Below are 11017 nucleotides of genomic sequence, written 5' to 3' on the forward strand. Positions count from 1 at the left end.
TATCTCCTTAAGGTGTAATGTATCTGCCATCCAAGGCAAAATGCGGCATCATTATTCACCCCCATCGTCAAAGTGCTGTCTTTCACTTTTCATGATTGTCTTGGCAACGATAAGATATTAGCAGGGGGGAGGGGTAGTAAAAGATTTGGCCGTCAGCTGCTGCACTGGTCTGAGCTCAGAATCTTTCAAGATTCTTCTTTCACTGACACCACTATAAACTGGGAGTAAATCCACTGAAGTCAATGGCATTTTGCCAGTGTAGGTTGGAAGAGGCTCAAGACCCCAGGACACTGCATTTCAGGCTCCCTGAAATACTCTTCTGATTGTTTATTGTATTGGGCTGTTTCAGTTGTTTTTGCCTTTAGGGACTATTTGAAATCTGTCCTCACTCTGCAGTAAAGCCTTCACCACTTTTAGTTCTATGTTTGAACCAAACTCTTCATGTGTAACCTTCTCCATACATTTAGCTCTGAGCAATGAGATTGTATTACTTATAAATGTCCCAGTGTGTGTGTGTGTCCTTTTTTATTTTCCCTCCTTTGAGTTTGAACATTTGCCATTTGTAAGTATTGCCTGCTAGAAGGTACGTGACGACTTGCACAGTTGTCCTCAGTTTGCAGAGTAACTGGATCTCTTGTTATCTGAAGCTGCCTTTTAAAATGGCAGCGAAAAATACAGTGAACGTTATGGGAATGTTATTGATGTGGAGCAAATTCTTCCTCAGGTACACAGGCTCAGTTCACATCAACATCATTGAGAAATGTGCATGTGTTTCTATGGCCTTTCATAGCCAAGGTGATCAGACTAGACATGTTAAATGCTCACTGGAATTTTTTTTTTAAAGGGAATTCTGGATTCCAGGCATATACTAAATGTTGAAAACCCCTTATATAGCATTTCATCTGCGATTGAGTCTCACAGGACCCTGACCCAAACCAATGTGTTATTTTCAATTCTGTCTAAAAGTAAAAAGCACATACCCCATTTTATTTAAAAAAAAAAATGTCTTGGGTTTGTGGGACTAATGATATTCAACATTAGGGTTCTGTCTTGTTTTCAACTGTCCTGTGCAAACTATATTTTCCACTGGTTCATTCAAGCCATACTTTGAGTTAAGCCTAATTGAACGTGTACCTGGTTCTTTACATTATTCTGAAAATCTGGGTGGTAAGAGATGATGGAAATACAGTGGTTGCCATTAACAGCTTATGGTTAGCTAATAGTTACCATATGGTGAGGCTGGCCATAACTTTGCCCTACACTTAGATTAGGAAATAACCGTGCTATCCTGATAAATTCTGACTGCTTAACGCCAGCCACTCTATACTTCACACTTAAAATTGCCTACAGTCTGCAGACTGTGGGCCCTGTTTAGCTCTCCTCATCCAGGCAAAACATCAACCACAGGGACCTCTACAGTCATTGGGAGTCTTGCCTGGGTAAGCATCATTACCCTCGTAATTTGCCTCCACCCCCCAAAAGCCGGGGGGGAATAGCAACCTGCCCTTTAAGCCACTAGGTTGCAGCTATTTCAGAACCATGAGGCAACGAGTTCCTAAGCTGAGGGCTGCTCACAGAACATCCTGCCAGCAGATTTCACCCCTCTTATATGCTGAGCAGGCTCTAATTCATGCCCTGGCACTGAGCACGCCGTTAACCCGCTGTGGGGTGTAAGGGAGAAGGTCTGTTTTATTACCCCATTCAGTCACCTCTGAACTTGGCCTCTGGCCTTTCAGCTGTGTGTCTGAACCAAGCCTCAGTCATGGCCAAAAATATCTAGTTCCGCTGGGCCTTTCCTTTAGGGATGGGACACCCTGACGTAGTTCGTCTTGCACACCAGCCAGAACGTTGAAAGTTGCAAGTACCCGAGAAATGTATAGGACAGAACTTCACAGCTGACCATTTCATCATGGGCCATGACTGCAGAGACCCTGATCCTGCTAGATGTTGAGTAGCTGCAACGCTGATTTCAGTGGGAGACGAGAACCCTCTGCCCTTCGTTGGGTTGGGCGCTGATGTCAGCAGCTCTTTTCTTCAAAGTCAGTTAATGGCTCGCCTTGGAACATCCTCTGAGCGCGTTCAGGAGGACATTTATTTAGCAAGTCATGCTCCGCTCCACCACCTCTTGCCTCATCCAGATTGCTGCTGTACATGCCTTGGCTCTGTCAGCCCACTGTAGCTTTGTCCATCCCACGCTTTTTTCCTCTCCCTTGTAAAGAGCAGTCTCCTGCCTGCTTGTTGTTGTAACACCAACAGACCCCTGTCGTCAGCGGGCGGGATCGAACCTGGGACCTTGGGAGCTGAGTGCATGAGCCTCTACCGCATGCGCTAAAAGCCAGTTGGCTGGTAGCTAAGGCTGTAGAGCAGACTTATTTAACTCTAAGTGGTCTCGATGTCACAAGATGAGACAGAACACTGCACCCAGGAAGTGTGTGGGTTACATACTCCCCCAGCTGAGGAAGCGCATCCTGAGCTTCAGAGTCTTCCCAGTTGAAATCCCGGACGAGCCCCCACTTGTAACACCGACAGGCCCCGGTTGTCGGCAGGCAGGATCGAACCTGGGACCTTGGGAGCTTGGTGCATGAGCCTCTACTGCATGAGCTAAAAGCCAACTGCCTGTTAGCTAAGGCTGTAGAGCAGATTCATTTTCTCTCTCTCGCTAAGTGGTCTCGGCGCCACTAGATGGGACAGAATACCCAGGATGTGTGGGGGTTACACAGTGTTTTATAAAGAGTTCCAACAGTGCAGAAAGGCTGCACAGGGCGTATCTCTGCCTGAGTATTCCTAGAACCTTTTGAGTAGATTTTTTTTGTTTGCCGGCTGTGGGCCTGGTCCTGTGAAGTGCTGAGTACCCTTAACTCAGGTGGACTTCAGTGGGAAGTTCCCCACCTTGCACTAGGTGCTAAATGCCTAGCAAATGGATTCCTTGCAAGAGGTAGTATTGATTTTGCCTTGATATTCCACTAGGTGGCGCCAGATAACTGGAAACCTGACAGGCTTACATCTTTTTCAGTTTACACTCATCCTAGATCTTGATGAAGTATCAACATAAAGTTACGGATCTCTTTGTTACTATGTAAATAAGGGAGAACTAGCTGAGATCCTTTACTGAAAGCTAGAACCTGATATACTTCCCCCACAGGGAAGAGAGTTGGACTGCGTGTTGGTGGGAATCACACCCTCCTATTCAAAGGCAGCAGTTGACCCTAAAATCTAGAAAACAATGCAAAAAAAATGTCCACTTTGCTAAACTGTTTCAGGCGCAGGATTTTTGCCCCAAGTATTCTCTTGGCAGCTGGTTTATTAGTAACATGGAGATGTTTGCTTTAGGAAAGGCAGTGGGATGAAGTTCCTCTGACATAAAGGTGTGAAATCGAATGTCCAAAATGTTACTGCACCTAGAGAGTCTAGTATGCAGCCTAAATATAAGTAGCCATTGGTATTTATATTATAGTAGTACTCAGTGGCCCCAATTTCGATTGAGGCCGTGTGGTGCAAGGCACTGTACGTACCCATAGTGGGAGAGAGTCCAATCTAAACAGACAAGCCAAAGGAATGGAGGGGAAGAGGAGTACAGAAAGGTGAAATGATTTGTCCAGGGAAGCCCAGTACATCAGTGTGAGCTCTAGGGACAGAATCTGGTTTCCTGGCACCCAGTGCAGCACCTTTACCTGCTCTGCCTCATGGCTGCCTCATCCTTGCCTCCATCAATGTAGATTCAGCCTAGCTCTTCACTGTATCCTTTTGGGGCAAAAGTATCCAATAGCTCTGAAATGTAATTGTCCACGTGTTAAAGGGACACTTCCTGGCTAAAAGGGAAAAAAGACAAAGACCTTCCTGGTGTTGGTAACAATTCTTTAGCTGATTAAAAGTGAATTTTTAAAAATCTGGTATACGTTTCACTGTGCTTTTATTTTTCTCATTTATTTGATTTGGACAATGAACCTCAACCTAGACAGTTTCACTTTTATGGTCACATCACCTTGCTGGATTTCATTGTTTTCCCAGTGTTGTGTGGTGGAAACTTCAGGAAGATGTTTAATTTCACTGACACTTTAAAAAAGAGAAAAACAGGAATAGAACATTTTCCCCCAAACCCAGAAATGTTGGGTCTAGGTTACCTGACTCTGTCCCACTAATCAGAGCACAGTCACTAATGTGACCAAATCACAACACTTCTTGCTGTGCAGTGTTGAAACCAATCTCTCAAACCACCTGGGCGTGTTGTATATGGATAATAATATTCAGAATTACAGTACTAAGGGTTTGAAAAAATCCTTACGAGCTTTGGAAAGGGCTACAAATACTCATGCTTCAGGGCATAAACCATCCTCTAGTAGGGGGTCAGGAAGAAACTTTTCTTGGGAGCAGGTCATTCCATAACTACCCACTTTGGGTTTGCTTGCACCTTCCTCTGAAGCAGCGAGTAGTGATGTCTTCCTTATGCATGTCTCTGATTTGTCTGAAATGGACATTACTACTGAACATTTTCCTTCCGTAATTAGTCTGTATACCTTTAACAAAGCGGGGAAGATGAAGGCACTTTCACAGAAATGGTGTCATTTGTTTAAGACTGCCTGATTTTCAGAGATATTGAGCTGCTGTGCACCTCAGAAAATCAAACCATCTCTGGCTAACACCAGAGCCCACATGAACTCTAGTGGAGCAAAGCCATATTGCATCGCCGGGGTTTGTGACTGCATTTGTCAGTGGCTGCTTGCTTAGAGAGCCTCTTAGGCCATTAGAGGATAGACCTTTTGAGGGCAGAGCTTTACATCCCCCTTTTCTGCTGCAGATGGCGTCTGGGAAGCATAAGGACCTACAACCCGGAGCAAATCATGCTCAGTGCTGCTGTCCGCAGGTCCAGCAGGGACGTCAAAATCATGAAGGAGAAATTGATCTTTTCAGGTATGGCCACTTGAGCGCGAGATCCGCAGTATGTCAGTAAGTAAAGCCAGGGTCAGAGGGAGGAGTTCTGCTCTTACCTGGCCATCAGTTAGATAATGGAGCCTTTTATTCCAGTACCTCAGCTGCTGTCGCACTCTCTGAGCGTGCCTCTTACTAGAGATATTGAGGATAGCACCACAGATCTAAGCAGAGAGCTGACCTGTGTATTGGCCGCTAAGATGGATGGAGGAAGAGGGCAGAGGAGGTGAAGAAAAATCAAATCTAAGTAACCGAAAATCTGTGGTGGGATCCTGCGGTTAGCAGCAAGCCAACGAGCCTCCTACTGATTTTCTCAGCACTGGACAGTGCCACTGATCAGGATCTGGCCCTGCAGTCCTCACTCACACATGGCCACTGGTATTAAGGTGGGAGTCGGGCTTTCAGGGTTGGGCCCCAATATTGCAGTGTGAGGATTAACTGAAGCTACTGCTTTGGCAGGAAAGGTCCAGCAACCACAGGCAGGATCCTGATCTCGTAAATCAGTGTTGGATCTGTCCAGGCATAGCTGGGGTAACTGACTAGGAGGTGAGGCAAACCCCAGGGATTTTGAGTGTTTACAAAATCACGAGGCTTTATGCAGTTGTTATATTGGAGCATTAAGAAATGTACCAAGTTGGACAATTGGATATTGAAAATCTTCCATGGTGATGATATTTTTTGTATTACTGTCACAGCTAGAAGCCTGAGTCATGGACCAGGTCCCCATTGTGCTAGGCGCTGTAAAAACACAGAATGAAAAAACAGTCCCTGCCCCACAGAGCTGACAATCTAAGTACTAGACAAGAGACAGGTGGAGACAGGCAGGTGGGAAGCAAGGAAACAGAGGTGATACTGACCCGCATGATAGGCAGTGGTCTCCGCACTCTAGCAGCCTCGCCATTGACAAAATGTTTTCTGTAGGAATCATGGCAAAGGAGACTTTTGAGGAGGGATCTGAAGGCCAACGGGGCTTTAAATGTAGAAGCTCCCTTCTCTCCAGTAGAAAAGGGAAGTAAATGGTGAGCTGTGTAATGGGCTGATCGTCCCTTTGACGACGTGTGTTGCAGGCACTCAGCAGGGTCAGACAGTTTTGTTTCCAGCATAATTGCAGTCACCTCTTTAAATATCAGCGTAGTAAGAAGGTGATGCTAGGCCTTATCATTAAGACCATAGCGCATCGGTATAACATCTGATGCACTCTCCATCGAGACGGGACTGTGCCCTGCGCTGGAACCCTAATGGACTTCATGATCTACTGGATCTTTTCCATCTCTAACTGTGATCCTGAGCATTGGCCTGTTTGAAAATTTGAGTCAATTTGGACCCTTGCTTCATTGAGGCTCTTTAAACTATCTTGCAACTTCTAGCCTCTGGCATCTGAAATTGACCTGATTCATTCGCTCCCCCTCCCGCCGCCTTAAAGACAGTAGTTCTTTAGAAGGTAAGAAGAGCTGAGTGCTTGCACACAGGGCATTAGCTGGCCCTGTCCCATGGGTGAAGGGTTCTGCAGGGGGTGCAGGTCTAGGGCACTGTGGGTGTGGGAAGTAATGACCACTTAAGCACATGCTCTTCCCCACACGCACTGGCATGTCATCATTTTTCCAGCAGGGGGTGCACTTACCACAGGATTGTCTCAATTGATCTGTATGCCGGGTGGTTGTAGGCTGTGGGCCCCAGGCTATTAAGAGACATGAGGTGGGTGAGGTGACACCTTCTCTTGGACCAACTTCTGCTGGTGAGAGAGATGCGCTTTTGAGCTACAGAGAGCTCTGCTTCAGGTCTGGGAAAGGTACTCCCAACACCAAGGGCACAGAGATACTTTGGGAAAGGTACTCCAGTAACTTTGCGGACTTTGTGTTATGGCCTGAAGGTGAGCTCTGTGTAGCCCGAACGCTTGTCTCTCTCACCCACAGAAGTTAGTCCAAAAAAAAAAAATTTTACCTCACCCACCTCTGTGGCTGCGATATGAGGAGGGGCCTGATCCTGATCTTGCTTATACTGATATAAAGGCAGTGGAATCACCCTGGTGTAAAATCACTGTTTGGGTCAGAATCAGGCCCATATATTCTGCCACTGACGCGCTGTGTGAATTATTTTTTTTTAGGGGGGGACGTGCAATTCACTTAACTTCTCTGAGCCTCAGTTTACCTGTCTCTAAAAATGAGAGAACGTGGGGCCTGAGGTGCTGAGCGCCATAAACTTCCTTTAACTCCAGTGGATCGGCCTCGAGGGAACGCATTTGAATAAAACGCGGCTGGGGACTCCAGTGATTGGCGGCACTTGAATCATGTCTTCATTTGTCTTTCCCCTCCCCCAGAAATAAACAACGGCATGGAGAATGCAGATGAGCTGTCGTTGTGTTCTGAAAATGGTTACTCCAACGAGGGTATCGCCCCCTTGGATCGTCGGGACATGAAGCTACGCATGGACTGAGGAATTAAAGGCCCATGGCACGACACCCTCCCCCCCGCAGTACTCAGGTCTGCGATGGGTGGTATTCACGCTGTCTGGGATGTGGGAACTCTCTGTGGAACTACCGGACATGCAGAGACCCCGTCTATTGCTCTTGTTGCTGGCTCCTGAAATACTCTGGACTGTGAGGCTGGGGCAGCTTTTTGTAAATATGTAGAAAGTCCTTTTTTTGTCTCTTTTGTGTATTTTGGGGGGTTGTATGTATTTCTTCCAAGACACGAGTGGGAATAACTTGTGCATTGAAACAGGAACATTTTGGCTGAATCTGATAAAATATTGAGGTGGCATCTTGGACGCTGGGGGAGACAGGTGGGGCATGGACCTGATCCTCCCCCTCCACTCCACTCTTCCCCTTGGTGCAGCGATTGTTAGCTGAACTTGTTTAAAAACTATGTTGTGATGTTCTTGTGACGTATCATTTCTTTTTCTGGCTAATGAAGTTTTAACTAATCAGATAGAAGGCTGTTCAGAGCTTCCTAGCAGGAGGGAAGGTGCTGCTTCCAGAGCGTGTTCGGAATCAGCGGAAGGAATCAGGTTGGCTGACTCACTTTCACGCCTTCCCCCAGAATAGCAGGACCGAAGCATGCAGGGATCGTATGAAATATATGATAGAAAGTGCTCAGAGCAAAACCCTTGGCAAGTTTTATGGCCTATGCTGCAGTCCTTCCCCAAAGAAATTTCTTCTAGATGCTCCTGGGCTGGTAAAGACCTTAAATAGACCCCTAGTTTGTATTTCATCAGTCAGCCTCCATGAAGAGTCTCGATTCCATGATGGCTAGTAAAGAGGACCCAACACCTTGTTCATCACCCAGATCCAGCTAAAGTGCCCGCCACTTAGAACAGGTGGTGTAGTTTGTGTTAACCCTTAAACTGGTGGTGGGGAAGGGAAGCCACAATCAGCAGTGGCGTGGAAGCCTGTGTTTCTCAGTCACAGGTCAAGCAGCTCAGCTTGACGAATTGAAGCTTGAAGAAGCAGTGAAGAATTCTGGATTGTAAATCGTAAAGCACAAAGTGAAGCAGTCTCGGAGAACAAGGGAGACCTTCTCCTGAATTCTTTGTTTTTGTGTAAAAGACTGCACGTTAATCTCCTCCAAAGGAGCAATAATGACAGAATATGAGGTGCTTGCGCAGAATAGGAGCTCCCGTTCGCGTTTTTTCAGTGCAAGAGGCTTTAAACCAAAATCCTACATTATAATAAAAAAGCCCAGAAATTGAGTGGATCAGTGATGCATTTCCCCCCCTCTTCCAAATGTCAATATTTATTTTCTCCGTCGACTCCTCCTCCCACTCCCCCACACACTCCTCCCACTCTTTTCACACATCACAGCTGGGCCACAAATGAAAGTCCCAGGCACTTGCCCTTTTTGACTATAGTTTTCCCCTTCTCTCACTGAGATGAGTCAGGTATTGGGCTATTTAGCTTTTTCACTATTTTGCCTGTTCTAAAGTCTGTTGCAGCCAGAGAAAAGACTCCTATAGACTTCAGTAGGCTTTGGATCAATCCCTAATGTGGTATTGGTTAGTTTTGCTTCTTTACTGTAGCTTGGCTAACACAGAAATGTGGAATACGGGAAATACCATTGATCACTTCTTTTGAAGTTCATCAAATGCTGCCTTGAAAATCAATTGAGTCTGAAATTTGGCTCTTGATGAGGGATTTGAGTCAAGTCTGCGATTCTTCAATCAAAATTGAGGTGAAATGGGATTTATTTGCAGAGTTCTGCCTGAAGAAACTGAAGCCATGGCATTTATTTTGCTAAACAGAGAGCAAACTCCGTTTAGGGTTTGCTGTAAAGTTGTATTGGATGCCAGATGTAGAGTGTGTTAATGGGTTTGCCAAACCGTAGTCGGAATAGAAATACTGTCATGAAATTATTTGCAAAATGATTAAAAATGTAAACATTCCCCAGCAGTGTTAGAAAGCCAAACCCAGAGGTGTTGTGTCTGGTGCATAAGAACTGGAAAGTGAAACTGACTAGAAACAGAAAGTGAAACTGACCGAACTAATTGAATGAAGTGCAAAATGTCAACAGTATCTAGGTGGTGGGAGGAAAAAATTCTCCTTGAATCTTTTGTTTTTAATAATCAAAGATGTAACACAGGTAAGGAATTAAATATATTTATATTATATAAAGGTGTGGCTCAATTATTACCCTTTTAGATTCTTATCAGGGTTACACCACTGTAAATCCAAAGTCCAGATATTAAAATAATTTGAATTGACTGGATTTTTACCAGTGTAGCTGGCATCAGAACCTGGCACAGGGTGTCACCCCCAATACACTACCCTCTTTCATGGTACTCTATCAAGTCTGTGTGAAACAAGATGGCTTTCTGCACAACTGAAAAATCTTATATAAAGTTGCTCTTCCTTCTATTGTGGTGCAGTATTGAAACATTCCTGGCTAATTGTCATATCAACTGAAAGACTTTGTTACATCTCAGCATCTGTTGATGGTTACCTGCGTGTTTGGGTTTTATCCTTGGAGATGACTTTGTGGAAAGGTCAGACACTTTTTTTTTTTTTAAAGTTTGGGTGGGTTAAAAGAAACTCAACAAGGCACTGTTGACTAAACAAAGTTCATACAATCATGGGGTTGGAAGGGACCTCAGGAGGTCATCTAGTGCAACCCCCTGCTCAAAGCAGGACCAATCCCCAATTTTTGCCCCAGATCCCTAAATGGCTCCCTCAAGGATTGAACTCAGAACCCTGGGTTTAGCAGGCCAATGCTCAAACCACTGAGCTATCTCTCCCACCTTCTACCCCCAAAGTTGATTCACAACACACATTTTTGCTATGAGCCCAGGTTATACAGTGATTATGACCACTGTTGCCCTAAAGATTTGCTTTATTTTTTTTAAAGTCTGAGTTTTCAATGAAAATATATCTAGACCAAAATCAACCCTCCACCCCTCTGTGAAATAAACATTCAGTATTCCTCTGCTGCTGTGATGCTGTTGTGTTTTCTGAGCTTGCTTACAAAATGCTCATGTCTTTACAGTGAAGTAGTCATTCTCTCCAGAGGGTGAGACTGAAGGGTTCTGCTTGCTTGCGGTTCCTGGGGAGCTCAGGGCTCTCCTTTGTGAAACCAGAAGCCAAAAAAGGAGCTTGCAAGAGCAGGGGTCTGGCCAGCAATCTGGACAACTTCAGACTGTCCAATTATGTTCCACCTACCTAAGATTCCCCCCTGTGGTTTCAGCTGGATTCTGTAGGACAGGAGGTGAAGACAAACTGTCTTCCTGTTGCGGTGCACTGCTAAACAGCTGCTCTAGTCACCCCAGAAATGGCCACATTTAATTGGTGGGTGAAGGGATTCTTGCATCTGCACACTAGAGCTGGGTGGGGAGATGGGTTTCCTTGCCCGTGATTACTTTCGAATTTTAATTTTTTTCCTGTTTTTAAATCAGGATGAAAAGTCAAAATTTTGAATGTTTATGAACCAAAACCCAACTCTTTTTTCACTTTTGGGTCAGTTAAAATGCTCCGAATTTGGCCTTTTTCTTTAAGCTTTTTTTTTTTTTTTAAAGTCTAATGAGCTTAAATTTTGAAATGAAAAGTCATTTTGAACTGAAAATCTTTTCACAATTTTTTTTTTCCTTGACGTTCGTTGTAGTGGGG

The 11017-nt window shown here is 45.0% G+C and overlaps 1 protein-coding gene across 5 annotated transcripts in view; it reads left to right on the plus strand.

The window, feature by feature from the left end:
* GDPD5 (glycerophosphodiester phosphodiesterase domain containing 5) overlaps positions 1 to 9532 on the plus strand; it is a 340619-nt gene extending 331087 nt beyond the window's left edge. For 4 of the 5 annotated variants that reach the window (XM_073334846.1, XM_073334855.1, XM_073334865.1 and 1 more), the window contains 2 exons: positions 4796 to 4908; positions 7244 to 9532. In XM_073334846.1, coding sequence (XP_073190947.1) covers positions 4796 to 4908; positions 7244 to 7359 — 229 coding nt within the window. In that variant the 3' untranslated portion in view covers positions 7360 to 9532. The remainder of the gene's footprint in view (positions 1 to 4795; positions 4909 to 7243) is intronic. The other variant, XM_073334875.1, reaches the window with a different exon arrangement.
* The last annotated feature ends 1485 nt before the right edge of the window (positions 9533 to 11017 follow it).

The sequence above is a fragment of the Lepidochelys kempii genome, chromosome 1 (assembly GCF_965140265.1).
Source record: "Lepidochelys kempii isolate rLepKem1 chromosome 1, rLepKem1.hap2, whole genome shotgun sequence".
Classification (NCBI taxonomy): domain Eukaryota; kingdom Metazoa; phylum Chordata; order Testudines; family Cheloniidae; genus Lepidochelys; species Lepidochelys kempii.